This window comes from Bos taurus, chromosome 1 (assembly GCF_002263795.3).
Source record: "Bos taurus isolate L1 Dominette 01449 registration number 42190680 breed Hereford chromosome 1, ARS-UCD2.0, whole genome shotgun sequence".
In the NCBI taxonomy this organism is placed as follows: domain Eukaryota; kingdom Metazoa; phylum Chordata; class Mammalia; order Artiodactyla; family Bovidae; genus Bos; species Bos taurus.
The window spans coordinates 70,339,537-70,363,104 of NC_037328.1; the positions used below are offsets into that span (position 1 = coordinate 70,339,537).

The 23,568-nt window shown below is 33.9% G+C and overlaps 1 protein-coding gene across 1 annotated transcript in view; it reads right to left on the reverse strand.

The window, feature by feature from the left end:
* Positions 1-1,029: 1,029 nt before the first annotated feature.
* Positions 1,030-23,568, reverse strand: part of FYTTD1 (forty-two-three domain containing 1) — a 31,979-nt gene continuing 9,440 nt past the window's right edge. Inside the window, exons 3-9 of the mRNA NM_001001137.2 lie at positions 20,650-20,798; positions 14,616-14,728; positions 11,496-11,592; positions 11,035-11,096; positions 9,590-9,664; positions 5,423-5,549; positions 1,030-3,562 (exon numbers count right to left, since the gene is read on the reverse strand). Of these exons, the coding sequence (NP_001001137.2) occupies positions 3,464-3,562; positions 5,423-5,549; positions 9,590-9,664; positions 11,035-11,096; positions 11,496-11,592; positions 14,616-14,728; positions 20,650-20,798 (722 nt within the window). The 3' untranslated portion in view covers positions 1,030-3,463. The remainder of the gene's footprint in view (positions 3,563-5,422; positions 5,550-9,589; positions 9,665-11,034; positions 11,097-11,495; positions 11,593-14,615; positions 14,729-20,649; positions 20,799-23,568) is intronic.

A 23,568-nucleotide genomic window follows, 5' to 3' on the forward strand; every position in this document is an offset into this window, starting at 1 on the left:
GTCTCCCGCATTGCGGGTAGTCACTTTACCATATGAGCCACATGGAAAATCCCTCTTAATGGTTCACAGTAGTCCAAAATTCTTGTTGTAAATGCTTGGAGTTTATTGGTGTCATTTTTAAACAGGGGTTAACTCCAAACTGATCTATGCAAAAATAACTTGCTTTTAACTTAAGGAAAGCTTAAATCTCATGCTTCCTTTTTTTTTCACAGTGGCAAAAAACAAATAATCATATAATTCTGATGAGACTTCAAAGATTTAGTGAACAGAAATGAAGAAATCATTTTCTGCCCTAATGTTGCCTGCATTTAGAATGTATGGCATTCATTCTCTGCAGTGTATTCATTCTCTGTCCGCTATTTCTTTTCACTCTTACTTCCTTAGAGTAACAGAAATCAAAAGGTACCCCAACACTGTTTATGTTACACTGTGAATTACAAAGCTATTGACAGCAAAATATGATATATCTATCTATTATAACAAAAAATAACCACTGGGCAATAAATTCAAAGTTTCTTCATACTTACAGTATTTTATGATTTGCTTATAATTAAAATTGTGGTGAAGTTTATACCTATTAGAAAAAAATACATAATGTTTGACAAGGAACACTGGCCTTTTCTAATAGGTCTACCTAACTGGAATGAAAAGTGATGAAATCTCATAATTATCACTGGCAGAGTGTATTTACTTACCATGTTACAAATGCTAGAGCATGGTATTACCATTTCTTAGATATCTGACAAGCCACACACCATTCCACTACTTTCTGTGGGTGTTCCATTCATGGAGAATTAAAGATCTAAGCTTAAAAAGTAACTGGATCACACACAGGTCTTGAAAAGCTGAGTATCACTGAACCAAGATGTAAAAAAAAAAAAAACAAAAAAACGGATGATCTCTAAAGGTTCATTCAGTCTAATATATTGCATTCTAAGAAAATTTGATTTTCTATTCTAATTCCCCCTGACTAGTTCTTGTTGGAGCTATAATTGAAGCAGTCAAAAGATAGTTAATGGAATGTCAATATGAGTCTAAATTGATTTACCAATTTAATTGTTTGGCAGCTTTTCAAATCCTAAATGTTATAGTCACTACAAAGTTCTTTGTAACACAAAACAATCTAAAAACCACAACTCAATCTTTTTAGCTAAGAATAAATCATGAGAGACCTGTAATATTTTATTTGTTAAAAATGAACAGCTTCAGATCTAAAGGTAACTTTTCCAAAAAACACCAAAAAGTACAGTGTAAAGCATCTCCTCATTAAATACAAACGTTCATTTTGTGATGCACTGCATCAATGTTTTTTACACACCTTGATGCAAAGGGAAATTTAAGTTGCATCTTGTTTTAAAAAAAAAAAAAAACTTTTAATAACTGAAATAGGATGACTACAACCACATTCTAAGAAAGGAAAAATTTCCTCCAAAAGAGCATATTCCTTTGTTTTTATACAACATGTTAGCACTCAAGAATTATAATTTGGCTGTAACAAAGGCAAGATTTTATATTTAAAAAGAAAATGAAATTACAGATGCATGAAGAGCAAAAGTTTAATATACCAAAGACATTTTGTTTGATGCACTTAATATCAATATTTGGAGGGATTTTTAAGATTTAAAAAGAAGGCATTAATAACAGCTCTGTACAATAATATTTAAAAGAACAAGAAAATGAAAACATCTTTATACCGTATTTTCACAAACTGCTCTAAAGACAGCAAACTCGTGCTCAGTTGTTTTTCCTTTGTTTTAAAATAAGTTATCAATAATTCTAAACCAGTCTAAAATGTATTGTTCATGAATCAAATCTAAGCATTCATACTTGCAAAAATGTTTTGCAGTGAGTCCTTGGCCTACAGAGAGACTGGAGTTTACTTTCAAATTGTATGACTGGCTTCCAATAATCCCTTATCAGTAGACTTACAAGCAAAATACCAGATATTAAGGATCAGATTTAATTCTTTGGTATAAGCATGAAACTGTTATTGATAGCTTTCCGTGGCTAGCATAAACCAAGTAACCAAAGGACCATGAGAAACAACAATGAAATCTAGTATACCCTGCAACGCAGGCAGGAGCCATAACAATGTTTTGTGTTTTAACAGGGAAAATCAACACAAATTATACACTGAAGGGAAAACTAACACCTACTTAGAGGTTTTAACATTACAGCAAATCAAAAAGTTAAGCTTCAAAATGACCAAACTCGTAACCTGTAGTTTGAATATTTTGCTGCATTTTGCTATTATATCATAACTTAAAATTTACAACCATCTGAGGACTTTCAGCACTAGCTTGGCACAACAAATTAACTCCTCCTAACCCTCCAGAGTATGAGGGGGGAAATCCTTTTCTCACCACAAATGCCTGAACTTTACACAAGAAATCAGAAGCAAAGGTACAGAACAAGGTCATAATAATGTTAACTCTATTATAATTTTGCACCTTTTACCTTGTGACATATATATTTTTTTAAGAGCTGTATGTATACTGTTCAACTTAGTAAACTTAAAATTTAACTTTTTCAAATAAGAAGTCCAGGACTTTATGGCTAATTTTCCTATCAAAATATCTATAGAACTCAATCCATTTTAATTATAATTATTCCAAATATCATCTGAAGAATACTTTGTGCACACTAGACTCAAAACTACACTAAATTCAAACAGTATACCTATGACCTAGCTTTTAAAGTCTTCATCTCAGTTACCATCTTCCACCTGCTACTTTCTCTCCACACAAATTACCAGATTTTTACTCTGGACTTTCCTCCAATTAGGCTCTATCAGATAACTTTGTAAACACCCATTTACAGCCTTTAAACACCAACATTTTAAACAGAAGCTAATGCCCGGAGTCACATTTCTTATTAAAAAAAAGTTCAGCATTAAAGATTTACAACTCTGGAGGATTAACTTAATGTTATTTGAAAAATGAACCAAGTTCCAGATATCCCCATAAATCTTAAACCCCCAAACTGAAATTCTAATAATTTTTTATATCCCTAATGCAGAAAAGTCAACTGCACTTATTACACCAACACTATTAAAGTATAAGTGACAGCAACAAAGGGACCTATTTCAAATCTTGAAGACCAAGATTTACAATGGCAAGGTGTAAAAAATGGGCAAAGGTGATGAGATCCCAAATACCACTATCATAAAATAATCAATTTCTATCTTTCCACCTTCTTTCTGCTGCATGAGGAATCAAAAAAGTCAAATAGAGAATTGTTCTGTCTGGGCCAACCATGAAATCTTTAAGAACACATAGGCATATTCCCTGTTATTCTTTCAGGGCATTATTTATACATGTTTAAAAAAAACTTCAAAAATAAAAATAAGAGTTATTTAGCCTTGTGAATATTTTGAAATAAAGTTTCTTGAATTTCTGTGATGAACTCTTCAAGCAATTAAATTTTTAAGAGTCATCACTGAAAAGTTCCTGTGACATGGGATCTATCCCACGGTTACAAAGCGGCTTCCTCCTTTGTTGAAAGTGAGAGTGGCTCTTTGTTCCTTCAGGATCCCAAATCGCTCATTCAAAGTCATACCTGTCTGGAGAAAACAAAACAAAACAAAAATTAACAACTTGACTGTAAGCTACATTTGCTTTGGAACAACAATGTGATCATAATGGTAATTCACAGTAACAATACCTAACATTCATATATATATACACATATATGATATATATGTGTGTATATATATATATATCTGAGCCACCTTTCCTGGTGGCTCAGACGGTAAAGTGTCTGCCTGCAATGCAGGAGACCCGGGTTCGATTCCTGGGTCGGAAAGATCCCCTGGAGATTTGCTTTGGAATAATAATGTGATCATAATGGTAATTCACAGTAACAATACTTAACATTCATATATAAATAAATGTGTGTGTGTGTGTGTGTGTGTGTGTGTGTGTATATGAGGGAAACACCCATATGAAATAGGTGAATTTAGTGAAGTTTAGGGAAGTCAGTTGTCTACTTGGAGGTCTAGAATTGAAACCTAGAGTCAGAATCCCTAAAAGGGCAATGAAAGAATGTTCAAACTCCCACACAACTAAGCTCATCTCACATGCTAGCAAAGGAATGCTCAAAATCCTTCAAGCCAGGCTTCAATAGTATATGAATTGAGAACCTCCAGATGTTCAAGCTGGATTTGAAAAGGCAGAAGAACCAGAGGTCAAACTACCAACATCCACTGGATCATAGGAAAAAAACAGGGAATTCCAGAAAAAACATCTACTTCTGCTTCATTGACTACACTAAAGCCTTTGTGTGGATCACAACTAACTTAGAAAATTCTTAACGAGATGGAAATACCAGGCTGAAAGGAAAGTAACAACAGACAAAATAAGCAAAATAAATTTGGTCAAATTTCTGTCTATACAGAAAATTTTATCTTCATGCCACAGTTGACATTTTAAAATGTAACACTCATTCATGATAAAAATTCTCAGCAAATTACAAATAGAAGGGAGCTTCCTCAATCTGATAAAAACAGCCTACTGCTAACATCAAACTTAATGGTGAAAAACAATGCCTTCTCAAGTCTGGAGACAAAGCAAGCAAACATGCTCTCAACACAGAACTGAATGTCCTAGCCATCATAATGAAGAAAACGAAAAGATTTAAAGATTGGCAAGAAATTCAAAGAATGACATGATTGCTTACAAAGAAAATCCTAAGTAATCTATAAAATTATTAAAAGCAGAAAGTGTATTTTAGCAAGATTACAAGGTTAATAATACAAAAACTGCCAAAACCATGGTGAGATATACCACTTGACATGCATCAGAATGTCTAAAATCAAATGACAGATAATAACAAATGCCGGTAAGGCCATGGAAAAATTCAGAACTCTTACATGTTGGAAGGAATGGTACCGCAGCTACTTCTCTGGAAAACAATTTCGTACTCCCCCAAAAGATAAACCCAGAATTATAATATGATCTAGCAATTCCATTCTTAGGTATTTACCGAGGAGAAATAAAATACACGCACACAAAAACATGAATGCACAGGTTTTTGTGTGAGCATATGTACATGAATGTTCAGAGGAGCATTATTCACAATAGCCAAAGAATGGAAACAATCCAAATGTCCATCAACTGACAAATAAAATACAAGTATATCCATATGGTGGAATATTATTCAGGAATAAAAAGAAATAAAATATTGATATACACAATGGATAAACCATGAAAAAATTATGGTAAGTGAAAAAAGGTTCACACATTATATGATCCCATTCACATGAAATGTCCAAAATAAGCAAATCCAGAGACAGAAAACAGGTAGACCAGTAGTTTCCTAGGGTTAAGGATAGTTAGGACATCCTATTTATTATACAACATTAGTTTTGTTAATTAAAATATTTTCAGTCAATGGCCAGAGAAATACAGGGGGGGAAATTTACCTGTTTTCCAACACTGTTTATGTCAAATTGTAGGGGGACACCTTTAGGAACTTTCTTTATATCAGATTGATCCCGTTTTGTCAAGAATGAGGGCACAGCAGTACGAGTTAATCGTGGTTTCTGAGTTCTATTAGAAAAAAATTAAAATAAGATCAATTAAACAATCAAAAGAAGAGAAATAAATCACCTGGTTCATTAAGACATCTTGACTTGTATACATGTTCAACTGTATGAAGGCTACTTTATTTACATTCTCAATAACCCCGCCAACCCAGTTTTTTTTATTTTTTTATTTTTTATTTTTTCTCCAAATTCCTGGTTTAATAAAGTCTTGTTTATTTTGAGAAAAAGGTCCCAAACATCAGGCTGTTCACAAAAATAACCCACAGTATCAACTTTAGAAAACAAATCTTAAGACTATTACACTAGTTATTTTTCTAGAGGATGCATTTAACTTGCCAACTCTCATTCACAAAAATACATTGTTACATTTGTGTTGAACAGCCCCACACAGCACTCTTATGTGGGGTTTAACACACATACCTCTAACTCAAAGCTGCTCTCAGGTTCCACTCAACTAATGAGGACTGCCTTTGTTGTCAGGGAAGCAACTATTGTATGAATGGAAAGAACTGTACTCCCTGTGTAACAAGAGATTATTTTGGAGACAGTTGATAAAACCATACATCCTTTTTATTGTTAAGTCATAAAGAGGTATCAAAATTAAAAGCAAAAATTACAGGGTAAGACTTAACGTAACTACTAGGAGGGTCAAAGAAGTGAAAATGGGACTAGGCGCAGGGCAATATGAATTAATGAACATGGGAAGGACAAGGATGGGGAGAACCGTGAGCATGTGCTGAAGATACTAGGGGAGAGGATCTGGTGAAAATTTTGATCTTAGACAAGCGCCTAGGTAAAGAAATAATGGGACAAGATTTCTAAACCCCGCTATGTGCTTAAGAGTCATCCTCGCCATTGGCGCTGTCTCTGTCATCCTCTCCTTCCTCAGCCTCTTTTTCATCATCCTTGATCAACTCCAGCTGGTCATCCCCCCGATCTTCATTATCATCATCATCCAGTAGGTCCCCCTCCTCTATTTTTTGAAGTATAGTTAATTTACAATATTGTGTGTTTCAGGTATACAGCATAGTGATTCAGTATTTTTGCAGATATTTCATTATAGGTTGTTATATGATAATGGGTCTAATTCCCTATGCTATACAGTAAATCCTTGTTGCTTATCTATTTTATATATAGTAATTTGTATCTGTTAATTCCATACACCTGATTTTTTCCTTCTGCCTTCTCTCCCCTCTGTGTAACCACAAATTTGTTTTCTATGTCTACAAGTCTGTTTCTGCTTTCTATATACATTCATTTGTATTATTTTTTTAGATTCCATATATAAGTAATATATAGTATTTGTCTTTCTCTGACTTATTTAAGTATAACATTCTCTCGGTCCATCCATGTTGCTGCAAATAACAGTATTTCATTCTTTTTATAGCTGAGTAACATTCCATTGTATATATACATATATATGCATATATATATGCCACATCTGATTTATCCATCCATCTCTTGATGTATACTTAGGTTGCTTCCATGTCTTGACTATTGTAAACAGTGCTGTTATGAAAAACACTGGGGTGCACATATCTTTTTGATTTAGTGTTTTCATTTTTTTCTAGATATATACCCAGGAGTGGAATTGGTAGTTAGTTCTATTTTTAAGAAACCTCTATACTGTTTTCCACAGTGGATGAACCAATTTACATTCTCACCAACAGTGTACATGGGTTCCCTTTTCTCCACATCCTCTCTTACATTTATTATTTGTAGACTTTTTGATGAGAGCTATTCTGACAGGTGAAGTGATACCTCATCGGGGTTCTGATTTGCATTTCTTTAACAATTAGTGGTGCCAAGTATCTTTTCATGTGCCTGCTAGCCATCTGTATGTCTTCTTTGGAAAAATGTCTGTTTAGGTCTTCTTCCCACCTTTTGACTGAACTGTTTTCATACTGACTTGTATAAGCTGTTTGTATATTTTGGATTTTAACCCATTGTTGGTTGCATCATTTGCAAATACTTTCTTGCATTCTGTAGGCTGTCTTCTGATTTTGTTGATGGTTTCCTTGGCTGTGTAAAAGCTTTAAAGTTTAATTAAAAGTCCCATTTGTTTACTTTTGTTATATCTTTTGTCTTTGGAGACTGATCCAAGAAAATACTGCTATGATTTATGTCAGGGTGTGACCTCCCACCTTCGTTTTTTTGTTTTTTTTTTTTCAGAATTGCTTTGGTAATTTGGGGGTCACCTGGGGTTCCATGTAAATTTTATCTGCTCTAGTTCTGTGAAAAATGCCCTGGGTATTTTGATAGGGATTGCGTTAACTCTACAGATTACTCAGTTATATGGTCATTTTAATGATATTAATTCTCCCAATCCAAGAGCATGGGATTATCTTTCCATTTCTTTGAATCATCTAAAATTTCCTTCATCAATATCTTGCAGTTTTCAACATACAGGTCCTTCACCTCCTTGGTTAAGTTTATTCATAGGCATTTTGTAAATACAATTTTAAATCCGTTTTCTTTTTTACTTTCTCTTTCTGATATTTCATTATTAGTATATAAAAACATATTAATCTTGTATCCTGCAACCTTGCTGAATCAAAAAAAAAAAAAAACTTGGTTCTTGACAGACTAATCTAGAGACTAAAATTTATAAATTGCTCACAGAATACCTCTGTAAGTAGAACTACAAACTTTTCAACAATTTGGAATTGGTCATTTCCAAGTCTTAATCTTCTACTAAAATAAAGCAACCTCTAAAACCTCGAGACTCATCTGATGTTTTCATCTCAATTATTAAAATGGATGTATAGGCAAAACAAAAACTCTGTAAACCTAGGAATTAAAAAAAAAATTTATTATTTTAAAAATATGTTCATCACAACTCACATAATTGACTTCATAACCTACTAATGGGTTACACACATCGACACAGACATTTTCCTCTGCTGTGTTAGCTTGAGTACGTCTGCATGAAGTTCCAAGAAATTAGCCAATCTGCTAGACCACTGGCTGATACGGGACTTTCTTTCAATTCTAAGTACACAACGTAGATTTTCATTCCTGATACTTTTTGATGGGAAAAATTTAAGAGTGAGAGTTACCATGTGGTCTAGTGAGGATCCAATGAGGCTTTTCCACGGCTAGGTCAAGTATCAGGTTGAATTTGATAATATGGTTTTAGAACTTTCTTGAAAAGGATCCTTTACCTCCAGCCCAGTGCTACAAGTCTCACATCTTGCCTGTGAACTCAGGGTTCAGCTCAACCCCCACCCCAGGCAATATCACTTCCAGCTTCAACCTAGAAAGTTTATAATGCAATAAATATAATGGAATGGTGAAGTTAATTAAGGTCATTTAAATTAAAGAATGGGCTTCCCTGGTGGCTCAGTGGTAAAGAATCCACCTGCCGATGCCGGAGACTTGGGTTTGATCCCTGGGTCAAGAAGATTCATGGAGAAGGAAATAGCAACCCACTCCAGTATTCCTGCCTGGGAAATTCCATGGACAGAGAAGCCTGGAGGCTATAGTTCATAGGGTCACAGACATGAATTAGCAACTGAACAACAAAAATAAAAGAATATACTATGAAGTCTTTAAAAAGAAGGCGGATGTGTATGTAATGAAGTCCAAAACATGTAACTTTTTTAGTTGTTTTGGCTTTTTTGTTTGCTTGTTTGCTTTGGCATGCTGTGTGGCTTGTGGAATCCTAGTGCCCTGTCCAATCAGGGATTGAATCTGGGCCATAGCACTCAAAGCACTGAGTCCTAACCACTGAAAGTGAAAGTGAAAATGAAGTCGCTCAGTCGTGTCTGACTCTTCGCCACCCCATGGACTGCATCCCACCAGGCTCCTCCGTCCATAGGATTTTCCAGGCTAGAGTACTGGAGTGGGGTGCCATTGCCTTCTCCGCCTAACCAATGAACCACCAAGGAATTCTCTACTTTTAACTTACACTTTGTATTGTTTCCTTGTCTCAGTTTATCCTAGCCTGGACATCATACTCCTGAGCAGAGTCAAATATTTTTCTATTATCTTACATAATGAGAGGTTATAATTTTTTCCAAAAAGAAAAAAAAAAAGACTTACACTGGACACTGCACTGCTCCTGGATTATCAATGGATACAGTCAAAATTCCTCCATTTGTGGTGGAAGTTCGCCATCTAGTTTCAAAAAACCAAAAATTTCATTAAAACGAAAGTTTACAAATCCTACTGTGTGTTCTATATAAAACATACATTTTAAAGTAGCCATTACTTTTTCTAAGTTTTCAGAAATTCTAGATATCTGAGCCCCGACATGATATAATTAATCAGCATATTGGTTATAAGAACTGGACACATGAATTTATAAATATTTTTCCATGTAACAGATATATGCACATAAAAAAATCAAATAATTCAGAAAAGCTTCTAATAAAAAGCAACAATCCTTTACTCCACTGTTCTCCCTTCCTGCTCCCCAGAGGCAGCACTTTTAACTTCCTGATTTTCTGCTTGTTAGTTACCTCCAGTTCACTAAACAAGATACTTAGGTAATAGTATCTTGCTATCATAAGGATTCAGCTCATCACACTATCCTCTAGTTTCTCTTCCTAGTTCGAAACATTTTGATGGCTGTATCACTATTTTATTTTCATTAATTTTATAAATACACTTGAATTTCTTTTTCCAGTAGTATCTCTTGACATTTTCCCCTACCTCCTTTAAAAGAAAGGACAATAGTATTTCTAATTCCTTCCCTCTACCTCTTCACCCACTTTTTATCAGCTTTACTTTTATATTTATATAGGTCAAAGTCTGACATTTATATTACATTGTTACCAAATTAAGTATCTTGTGCTTTGTTCTATACATTGATCCTCAAACTCCAGTGCAAAAGAATACTATCAGCATGAAGTTCAAATAGTTGCCATTCTTATACTCCAACTGCTCAAAATCATGCCCATTCTAGAAGGTATCATATCTGAACCGCGATCATGTGATATATGCTTTGTTTTCTAAGTAGCAGCCATAATTTTAAATGATTTAGTTTTAAACTCTGGTCATACTGATGGAATGTTACAACTCACACTTGCAGTGCAATTCTAAGAGACAAAAATATATTCTTAAAATACCTTCATGGGGTAAGGAGGAAAAAAGCAATATAAGAAGAAAACACTGTATTGTTTTTAAAAATTTATAAATATTCTAAAAGCTCTACTGGATTTTCTTCTACTTATTCCCTGAACTGGTTCATTTGTATAAAGTGATTATAAAAAAATAAAGAGCTATTTCATTAAAATGGAATAAACAGGAAAAAAAATACAGAGTAATGCATTTGCTGCTAAAACGTGTAACACTGACATGTGAAAAACCAAATGTTTTGGGGGGGAAATCAACAAAAACAAAACAGGATTTACTTATTTCAGGCTCAATGGTTAATTCACTCTGGGTCTCATTTAATTTCTTTTAAACTGCAGCACAAAGTAATTTAGGTCACTACTATTCTGGGAGTTTTGAAATGACATCTTGAAAAACAAATTGAAACTTACTGACGAGTTCTCTTTGCTACTACATCGTCTAGCAGTTGTTCTGAGTTCAACTGGGCCTGAACCTGAAGGGGAAAAAAAAAGCAGTAGATGCCATAGAAAGCAGAGGATTTGAATCCAAAGAGCTATCCTGCTCTGTAACTTTATAACCCTGTGTGGTGGGTTTGAATGCAAGAGAGGAGCATGTGCCTATTCTGACAACACCTCTTTCTTGAGGTTCCTGTATCAGAATAAGTAGTAAAAACAAATTTATTCCTAAATAACATGTTGAATTCTTATAGGACACTGCATTGATGACAACAAAAGAGAAAAGAGGGGAAAAAATTAATCTAATGTCATGTTCTCCATATCCTAAACCCAAACCCTACCTTGATCATGGGTCATGTCTATAATTGATGATTACTAAAGGTGGATGGTCAGGATCCTTTGTGTAAAAAGAAAACACTGTCAAGGGTTTTTTATACCTTCAGGCCTCTTCTGAAAAGAAAAGTTGCCTGACGAGTGTCTTTCTGATGACTTAATTTATTTCCACTCCTGGTAAAATTATTTGGAATGTTATTTCTGCAACAACAAAAAAAACACATGTACCATGAAAAGTCTGGGCCACTTAACAACTCTGAAACATCTTGAAAAAATAAGCAAAAATAGTTAAATGCATAGGCGAAAATACTGAGGTATACTAAACACAAAGATTCAATTATGTTCTTGTTTACATGAAGCTATTGAGATCTGATTTACAGGTATCATATAACAATCTGGTTAATTCTGGAGCTAATTTATCTTACAAATATTCAACTGTCTAAAAGAATTAGTACAAAGAAAATCATACCTAGGTACATCATTGTCAAACTGCTAAAAACCAACAATAAAGAGAAAATATTGAAATATAACATATTCTCCAAATCTCTCTCCTTCACTCATATGTATTGCTCTCCTTCACTCATAATACGTATTATATTAATATAAATCACACAAAACTCATACTGTTCCACTGTTTGCTCTCTCCTGCATAGAATACTGTAACCTTAATTATGTTTGACTTTACTTTCACCAATTTCTAATTTCTATAGCAAGTTGGTAAAAGACAACTTTTCATACTTATCTGCTTATTTCTATAAATAAATGTTTAACATGTCACCTCATCTTACCTCCAACCTTATAGAGGCTCAAATGCATAATTTCCCTGGCCATCTCAATTAACAAGGACTCATTAATGGCTCAGGTAATTGACAAATTTTTGAGAAGTTCCTCTTTTCCAAAAAAAAAGTACTCCCAATTGATTCTCAAAACAAAGAGATGATAGTTGAGTAAAGTTACAATTATAGCCATTCCACATATACAAAAACTTCATTTCAGGGTTTTTTTTTTTTCCTTTGAATTGTCTTTTATAAGAGATGAATAAATGGTATTTGAAACTGAAATAATAAAACTTCACAGCTTGTCAACTTCTACTTTATCCTTACAGAGAACAGAGTACCATAATCAGTTCAGTTCAGTTCAATCGCTCAGTCATGTCTAACTCTTTGCGACCCCATGGACTGCAGAACACCAGGCTTCCCTGTCCATCACCATCACCCTGTCCATCCCGGAGTTTACTCAAAATCATGTCCATCAAGTTGGTGATGCCATCCGACCATCTCATCCTCTGTCGATCCCTTCTCCTCCTGCCTTCAATCTTTCCCAACATCAGGGTCTTTTCAAATGAATCAATTCTTCCCATCAGGTGGCCAAAGTATTGGAGTTTCAGCCTCAGCATCAGTCCTTCCAATGAATATTTAGGACTGATTTCCTTTAGGATGGACTGGTTGGATCTCCTTGCAGTCCAAGGGACTCTCAAGAGTCTTCTCCAACACCACACTTCAAAAGCATCAATTCTTTTGCACTCAGCTTTCTTTATAGTCCAACTCTCACATCCATACATGACTACTTGTAAAACCACAGCTTTGACTAGATGGAACTTTGTTGGCAAAGTAATGTCTCTGCTTTTGAATATGCTGTCTAGGTTGGTCATAACTTTTCTTCCAAGGAGCAAGTGTCTTTTAATTTCACAGCTGCAGTCACAATTTCCAGTGATTTTGGAGCCCCCCAAAATAAAGTCTGTCACTGTTTCCATTGTTCCCTTGTCTATTTGCCATGAAGTGATGGGACCAGATGCTATGATCTTAGTTTTCTGAATGTTGAGTTTTAAGCCAACTTTTTCACTCTCCTTGTACTTTCATCAAGAGGCTCTTTAGTTCTTCTTCGCTTTCTGCCATAAGGGTGGTGTCATCTGCATATCTGAGGTTATTGATATTTCTCCCAGCAATCTTGATTCCAGCTTGTGCTTCATCCAGCCTGGCATTTTGCATTATGTACTCAGCATATAAGTTAAACAGGGTGACAATACACAGCCTTGACATACTCCTTTCCTGATTTGGAACCAGTTTGCCGTTCCATGTCCAGTTCTAATTGTTGCTTCTTGACCTGCATATATAGATTTCTCAGGAGGCAGGTCACGTGGTGTGGTATTCCCATCTATTTAAGAATTCTCCACAGTTTGTTGTGATCCACACAGTCAAAGGCTTTGGCATAGTCAATAAAGCAGAAGTACTATAATAGTAGGTCACATTTTAAACAATGGTCTTTTTAACATTTTAAATATCCTTAATTGGTAAAATACATGTGAAGTTTACCGCTTCGGCCAGTTCAGTGGCATTCAATGCATTCACGTCGTACCACCACCACCACCATTTCCAGAAACATTCACCTTCACAGACTAAACCTGTTCCCCTTCCAACTCACTGCCCACCTCCGCCCAGCCCCCAGCCCCCACCCCTCCGCTGCCTGTCTCTGTGAATCTGATTGCTCTGGGGACCTTGCAAGAGTGGAATCACAGGACATACCCTTTTTAATTTAATACCAAAATAATTTCAGCTAGGGACTTCCCTGGTGGTCCAGCAGTTGAGAATCCACCTTTCAATGCAGGGCACACAGGTTCAATCCCTGATCAGGAAACTAAGATCCACATACTCCTGGGTAACTAAGCCTGTGCACCACACTTATTGAACCCACATGCCACAACTAGAGAGAAGCCCACGCACTACAATCAATGAATGATCCCGCATGCTACAACTAAGACTGGACATAGACAAATAAATAATTTAAGCTTAAGAAGTATTCATGAAAAATCCTTTCAGGTTTGCTTTTCCCACAAATAACATACACTATTCTGTTAAGAGCCACTGAGAGTATGTAACAAATTCAGCTTTCAGAATTTTGAATAATTCTGGCTGAGGTGTTTTTACCAAAACAATCACCTTTTTCAGTCTTTTTCTATATGTCAAGAGAAACAAAGAAACAGAGTGATGTTTTTCTTAAGAAGTCTATAATTAAATTCATCAACAACACTGGTTCTAAAAAATAAGGAAGCTGTAACTAAATGCTTCCATACTGAGTGTTCAAACAGACATCCCAAATGACCTGTCTCAAAAATGACCAGACAACTACAACATCACCGCAAATTCATTGATTTGAACTCTCAGTATAAGAAGTCCATCTTTATTTATGAAGGATAACATAATACTGTCTTATATTTGAGTACTTACTTTCTATTTAACTGGTTAGGTCTCTTGAGAGCTGCAACTGGTTTTCTCTGCACTTCATTTTGTCTCAGAAGGTTTGCCTTCCTTTTTAATGCTGGAAAATATCGTTCTATATTCTTTTAGAAAGCAAGAAACTATGTTAATTAGATGGCTTCATGCTCTATAACCTACCATATAAACATTTCTGAAGCAGAATGGACAGGGACTGACCACTACTTAAGATGTACAGATTAGAGAGACAGAGAAGCTAAAACAACTTGAATATTTCCAGTCTAAGTGACCAAAAAGATAACCACATTATACTTAAAATACTTGCAACTAAAGAAGAATTCAAACAGAAGAAGGAATTTTTTCTATTTTGGTTATGTTCAGTTTGAGATACTCTGAGGGATACACAGGTGATGAGGAAACACGGCTTTGGAGCTCAAGAGAAGAATCGAGAGAGCCTGAAATGAAAATCTGGGAATCTTTCATATAATATGATTTTGATGTCAAGTGAAGGTGTAAGAGAGCCAAATTCCTGATGCAGGTGCAGCGCCATCGTGCTAGCCAAGCAATCTCTGATGGTTTCCTTGACTTTGAATGGACTAAAGTTGATCTTTAAGTCAGAGGAGAAGTAGAAGAGATATGTTATCTCTCCTTTGTCTCTTGCTCTCTTAGAGGGTCCTAAGCAGTGTGGCTTGTGCTTCTATGATTCTAGTGTTTTCAGTGAATTTGTGTTAAGCTTTGTTTGGTGTCTATTTGTTTCTATGAGATGTCTAAAGACTTTTGTGGGAACAAAGTGTATTACAGTGTGCTCACAATCACTCTTTCCCTCCAGCATTTAGAGTCAGTCTTCCTTTTAATTAGCTCCCTCCCAGGACCCCTGCAAACAGTCACCTGTCAGGGCATCCACCAAGTTTAAAAAGACTGGTTAATTTCCAGACATGTCTCAGACTCAGCAGTGGCATAACTTGAGCTGTTTCACAAGAGGCTCTTAGACCCCTTGCCAATAGGCTTCTCTGAAATCTATCTTAACAACTAAAGACTGAAATCCTGCAGTGGGCACAGCTTAAACTCAAGTTGAGAATTCCATTATATAAAGAATTTGACACGTTACAAAATGTTTAGAGCAGCTCTGTCTCTTGAGGGCATTCAACAAATATCTATCAGGTATCTATAATGGGACAGGTATATTAGTCAGATATACAAAGATATCTAAGTATAGTCCTCATCTTCAAGTAATCCAGTCTAACAGACAGATGCATATTAATGGATAATTATAATATACTGTGGTAAGTTATGTAATAGGATATGGGAAGTACGGTAATAACATTATAACAGAGACAGATTTGCATATGCACAAAGAGAAAGAGATATGAAAGAGGAAACTATGGCTTTAGATTCTTGGAATGTTGAGGTATGTTTATGGCGGAGAGGAGGGGGTGAAGGTAATGGTGTGGAATGTAGGTTTAAAGGTGGACATAGGCCAAATACAAATACTGCATTCCATGCTAAATAAAATCAACAATTTAGAATCCTTGAAAGATTTAAAACATATTATGTGATATAAATCAGAGAAAGACAAATATATGGTATCATTTATATGTGGAATATAAAAAAATGATATATATGAACTTATTTACAGAACAGAAATGGGCTCACAGACATAGAAAACAAACTTATGGTTATCAAATGGATAGCAAGTAAGGGGAAGAGAGATAAATGAAGAGTTTGGGATTAATATATATACACTATGATATATAAAAAAGATAAGAAACATGGATCTACTGTATGGCACAGGGAATTATAGTCAATATCTTGTAATAACCTATAGTGAAAAATAATCTGAAAACATATATCTGAATCACTTGCTACACCTGAAATTAATACATTATAAATTAACTATATATCAATACAAATAGTTTTAAAAAACAGAGAGAGCTAATTTCCAAAACAAATGTGTGAGAAGAAAAAAAGGGAGGTTGTGATAGCAAAGAAACCTGAGTAGAAATATAGAAATTTAAAAAATTCAATGTCATAGAATATTAGCACATGAAATGTCCACTTTTTCTCTCTCCACATAAATTCAGTCCATCATTAAAGCCTAATTCAGGTTTCCATATTTTCCATGAAGGCTTTTCAAAAGTCTTTGACAATATGAACTGTATATTTTACTTAATGTAGATTCCCTTGTATTTTAAAAATATGAGAAGTATCCCAAAGATACAGATTAAAAATTACAATAATCTTCATTTTCATGAACATTTAGAGAAAAAGTAAATGTAAAAGCAGGAATAAAGAATATCAACCATACAGAAGAAATGCTATGAAATCAGACTAATGATAGCCCATTCTGAGCTTAATATTTTGTCTTTAATACAAATACCAAAGACCGTTTTATAGGTAAATGTAAAAGTTCCTTCTATAATGTTACTGTCACATGTCATTTTCCTTCAAAATACCTGCCATATGATAATCATTTAGTTATCTGTGTGATAAATTATTTAATATTTATTTGAGTTCTCCATGAGGACAGGGATTTTAATACAGAATCCCTTGCATCTAGGACATACTGAGTATTCAGTCAACATGAATTAAATGATGATACATGGTCAAGAACTGTCAATAGTCCAATAATGTATTGGGAAATTTGTGTTCATGAATCTAAGGTTTGTATATGTGTACAAAAGTGTTTACAAAGAATATTTAGCAGTAAGTTTTCCCTACAGAATTTTGATATCAAAAATTATTCCTTGAGGGAAAGAAATTAAGGTAGTCTATTTGAATGTTTTTCTATTAAAGTAGTATTTTATTACTTAAGTATTAAAAGTAATAAAATTTTAAGTGTACAGTTTGATGAATTTGGGTAACTACATGTAGTCATGTAACACATCATAACCAAGATATAAAACAGTACCTTTAACCTTAAATGTTTCCTTATGCCCCCTGCAATTTCCTTCCCTCACATGACTCTAACCCCAGGCAATGCCTGATCTGTCACTATAGTTAGTTCAGCCTTTTATACAATTTCAAAGAAACAGGATCATAGTACATAGTATTTTGTGTTTGAATTCTTCTGCTCAGCACGATGTTTTGAGATGTATCCACACTGTCTTGCACATTAACATTTATTCCTATTTTACTGTTGAATTCCACAGTATGAAGATAAGGTATTAATAAACTATCAAAATCAGACAAATGATCAAAACTACCCATTAGCAGAATATAACTGCTATTTATGCAGTTATTTTTTTAAGTTTACAGAAGTACTAAATAGTTTAGTGCTATTACAGTCCAGTTAAAAGTTCTACAAAACATAACATACCCTCAGTTTTAGGAAATTGTGAATCTAAAAGGAAAATGTTATAGAACTGACACTGACAAGGTAATATATTCCAGTCAAAAAATTCCTTAAGAACTTTCACTTGGCAGATACTTTAAGCTTTCTCTAAATAAAAGAAAAAAATTCATTCTTAGAGATGTTCATTCCCCTCCTAGCACAGTCATTTGCTAGTCATAGCACATCCCACTTAGTATTTCACTTCATCTGTAAGAAAATGTAATTTTTATTGAAATAAAATCTTATTATTTCATATAAACTGTGGAAAGGAAGAGATAAAGGAACAAAATGTCTAATTACGGTCAGGAATTTTTTTTAAGGTATAAAATTTCTAAGTATATTAAAGTATTTGGGTAATTCATTTAATGAATATAAAAGGATGGTATAAGTTATTTATATGTAAAAAGAAATTTCGTAAATTGCTAGAAAATGATCTGCTTCACAAGTACCATAGTCATTCCTTTTCAGATATTAATCTACATTCAGGTTGAGAGAAAGGTTCTTAAGTACCAGAAAATTTCAAACCATACCTTTTCTAAAATCATTCAGTCTTTGAATAAAAACATCTTACCATTCAGTACATTATTCTATAATTTATAGAGCTTGTAAGTATTCTATAATTTAACACTTTCAATTTTCACTATTTTTAAACAACTCAAAAGACTATACCATATGTTGCAATCTAAAATTTTTACTGGAGCAAGTTCTGTGATGAAGTTTTAGAGACAGCTGTTGGTGATAGCAGAACTGAAAAGTTAAGGTGTAAAGAGAGTTGTGGTTAACCAGAATACATTCTTAAAGATATTTTAAGAAATGATTCATGTCCTGAATTTTTCAATTAAAATGTCTTACTTTCATAATCAGAGAAACCAGACAGGTTAAAAAATAGAAGAGTAGAACATTACATTCCTTGGTGGTTCAGACTTACTAAACATAAGAAATTAAAGAAAAACCATGTGTGAAACTATTTTAAGTAGTGCTTTATTTAGCCAATTCGAAATTTACTCCATTGAGATGTAAATAAAAAGTCAATTAAGATTTGAAAAGTAGTTAATTTACAGTGGGTAAATAAATATAACTCTAATTAAAAATATAAACTAGAGGAAACAGTTATCCACCCAAGAGAAATGAAAACCTGTGTCCCTACAGACTTACAGGGATGTAAGCAACAGTATTTACAATACCCAAAAAAGTGAAAACAATGAAAATGTTGTCCATCAACTGGTGAATGGATACACAAAATATAGTATATCCATATAATGGAATATTATTCAACAATAAAAAGAGATGAAGTACTGAGACTTGCTACAACATGATAAACCTCAAAAGTATACAGCTAACTGCCAGCCCATATACTACTGTATGATTCCATTTACAGGGATACCTTGGAGTTACTGGGGATTTGGTTCCAGACCACTGCAGTAAAATAAATACCACAAAAAACTCAGTCACAAGAATTTTTGGTTTCCCAGTACATATAAAAAATTATATTTACACTATAATGTAGTCTTTAAGTGTGCCACAGTATTATGCCTAAAAAAAGAATGTACATACCTTACTTTAAAAATACTTTATTGCTAAAAAAATGCTAACCATCATCTCAGTCTTCTGTGAGTTTTGATCTTTTTTCAATAGTACCATCAAAGATTATGGATCACCATAACAAATACAATGATGAAAGAGTTTAAAATATTGTGAGGATTACCAAAATGTAACACAGAGACAGAAACTGAGCAAAGGCTGTTGAAAATAAGGCACCAACAGACATGCTCAATGCAGGGTTGCCACAAATCTTCAATTTGTAAAAAACGCAGTATCTGTGAAGCATAATAAAGTGAAGTGTAATAAAACAAGGTATGCCTGTATATGAAATGCGTGGGAAAGACAAATTTATAATATATTTACAGCAAGTAGATTAGTGGTTGCTTGGGGGCATATGATGGGGTATGACTGTGAATGGACATGAGATTTCTCTTTAGAGTGATAGAAATGTTTTTCTAAAATTAATTATTGTGATGATTGTTCAACTCTAAATTTTCTAAAATTCACTGAACTGTACACTTAAATGAATTTTATAGTATAAAATTATACATCAATAACCTATTAAAAACTGCAGACACACATCTGTTAAAAACTGTATACACACACACGGGGGCACATGTACAAGCAAAATTAAGAACCTATTAAAAAAAAAGTTTATATTTGATAATGTGGAAGTTTAGGTATTCTTCATGAATGACAATCATTTTTATTTAATTATTAAATTTTTTATATAAGCCCTAAAGTACTACATTAAAAAACCAAAATATTCAAATAAAATGTTCTCTCAAGCTCATTCACAAAAATACTAGTACAAATAAAATTTTATTTTTTTTCCTTAGTTGAAATATAGTTGATTTACATATTGCATTAGTTTCAGGTGTACAGCAAAGTAATTCAGTTGTAAATATATATCTTTTTCAGATTATTTTTTATTATAGGTTATTATAAGATACTGAATATAGTTTCCTGTGATATACAGTAAATCCTTGTTGCTTATCCATTTTATGTATAGTAGCTTGTATCTGTTAATCCCATACTCCTAATTCATCCCTCCTCCCCTCATTCCCTTTGGTAACTGAAAGTTTATTTTCTATGTCTGTGAGTCTTATTTCTGTTTTGAATACAGATTCATCTGTCCCAGAGTTTCTGATTCAGGATTAACTATCATCCTACCTTGTCACTTAGAGGTGGTCGATTCATAGGACTAATTCCTTTTCGAATTCCAGTTGCTTTCCTAGCTGCAAGGCCAGTGATAACTCCATAAGGACGTCTCTTCCCAGGCATCACTCTTCCTCTACGGCTCAGACTATTCTTACCAAAACCTGTAAGGAGAAGAGGAAAAAACAATCTCAGAATCAATAGGATACTGTCTTTCTTAAGCAGGGTGGAGGACATGAGAGTTTTTCACTTATTATTATATAATACTTCTTTTACTATATTGTATAAGCTGCACTGAAAAGGGTTCTGCTACTGGTAATGGACTGCAAAGGACTAGAGGATTCTCACATTTCCTCCTAGCTATCTTCTCTTCAGAATTACTCTCAACAAAGAGAACAGTCTCAACTTTCCCTGTGCAGCTGCTAATCACATATGCTTATTGAGTACTTGAAATATGACTAATCTGAATTGCGATGTAACAAAAGAAAATATATTTCATTAATAATTTCATATTAATCATACATTATAAAGATATCTCAGATGTATTGGGTTAGATAAAATACATTATTAACAGGTGCCTCACACTTTATTTGTTTGGTGGCAACTGATTTAGAGTGGAATCATTATCTCCTATTTACTTACTATGCTGCAATCTGGGTTCTTTGTTTTCAGTCTTACTGTATTCCAACTGGTTTTGCTAAAGTCTGCAGTAAACTCCAATGAATATTTTAATCTCTGCGGCACATGACATTACTTACTTCACTCTTCCATTATATGTCTTATCTATTTAAACATTCATTTTCTAATTATGGAAAAGTAAACATGTTCAACTGCATAAATCTTAAAAATATATAAAGTATAAATAAGAATATAAAAGTCACCACCATTATTAGGTCACCACTTAGAGATAACAACTACTAACATTTTACATTTTTCTAGTATTTTACTTATACACATATATTTCAAGTTAACACTTTTAGAATCAACTGTTTTTAAGCAACACAAAAGACTGTATCACATGAGGTAATTTACAATTTTGTAGTACTGTGGGCTGAGAAAGCAGGCCAAGTCAATCTTCCAGCAAGCATATTTCACACTCAAAATACTACTTTGTAGTCTATGTTAACACTGTATTGTGAATATTGTGAACTACACTAGGTAACAACTGTGATATTGGCCATCCTTAATTCTAATGTCTTTAATATTCACACTAAACCATTTCAGTTACTTCTACCATTACTCTACCATAAAGATTACAATAACACTATAGATAACACATTTTTATACACAGCCATGATCATTTCTTCAATATATAAATTTCCCAAGGTCAAAATGCTGTATCAAAGAGTAAAGCAAATTCTTAAGGATTTTGATTCTTTTGGTAAAAAATCTCCTCCAGAATGACTGTATTTATGTATATTTCCAGGAACATAAGGGTGCCCATTTTTCCACATCATTGACTACTTTGACTATTATTCTTTTTAATCTTTATCACTTTATGTTTGAAAGTAAAAAAAAAATCTCATCACATTTGGTAGTTTACTAGCAATAATGAACACTTTCCATGTGTTTTTTTTTTTTTTTTTTATCTTTCATTCCCAAACTGCCATGTTCATAATCAGTCTTTCAGGATCAAGTTCTAATTTTCTTTGATGCTCTAAGAATTACTTTAAATTTATAATTAATTTTTCAAGGATTGATATCTTTACAATATCCAGGAATGTGCTGTCTTTCCACTCATTCAAGTCTTCTTTGGTCACTAAATTGGCACAGTAAAGTTTCAAGGTTTTTCCCCCATAGGTCCTGTACAGTTCTCATTAAATTTATTAAAGGTATTTCATATGTTATTAATCTCAAAAAAGATCCCTATTAATAATTTTCATATTGTCATTCCTGGGATTATAGAAAGCTATTGAGCTTTCAATAGCTTCTAATCAGCTATCTCACTGAATTCACTTATTAGTTCTAATAGTTTTTCAAATTATTTTCTTGGGATTTCTGAGTGACAATCATATTACTCACAAATAATACTATCTTCTTCCTTCCAATAATTACACCTCGAATTCTTTTACTTCTTAATGCAATGGCCAGAAATTCCAGAGGACTATGCTAAGTAACAATTGTGATACTGGCTATTCTTAATTTTAATTTGTGGGGGAATGTCTTTAGAATGGAATCCTGTGTAATACTATACACCTTCAATGTGGTAACAGGTCTAACAACTTGCTTCACAGTCAAACTAAATAAAATAGTTTACTGTAGGATTTCTCAGGACTAATGTGTGTGATGAATCTAAGTCATAATCATGTATATGTCATTCTCAAATATATAATTCCATAATGCTTTTTTGTGGTGTACCAATTTTGAGACCAGAATTCAACAAGGCAGTTAGAAAAAACCTGTTATGATGGTTGAACCATTTATGAATTCATTGCCTTTACTGCCCCACTTCTGTTACTGGAACATGTCTCTTACCAGTTGGCTTAATATTAGGCTTTGTCAGCAGAGGGAGCTGCAGGGACTCTAGAAGCTTTTCTTTCAAGTTCTAGTGTGCAACTCAAGGTTTGTTTCTGTGGCATAGGACAGTCAATGGCAATCATTATCCCCTCCCCTCAAGCTAAGACTCTGGTGAGGTAAGAGAGGCGCCTAAGGCACAAAATTTGAGAATGAATGACACCTTAAATTTTAGGCCCAAGGTATCTATCTAGATCTAGTCCTAGGTATCACTCTAATTCTGACCCTGCTCATCCTCCAGTAAATTAAAGCCCCCTCATCCCTACAGTGGGAGAAGGCAATGGCACCCTACTCCAGTACTCTTGCCTGGAAACTCCCATGGACTGAGGAGCCTGGTAGGCTGCATTCCATGGGGTCGCTAAGAGTTGGACACAACTGAGTGACTTCATTTTCACTTTTCACTTTCATGCACTAGAGAAG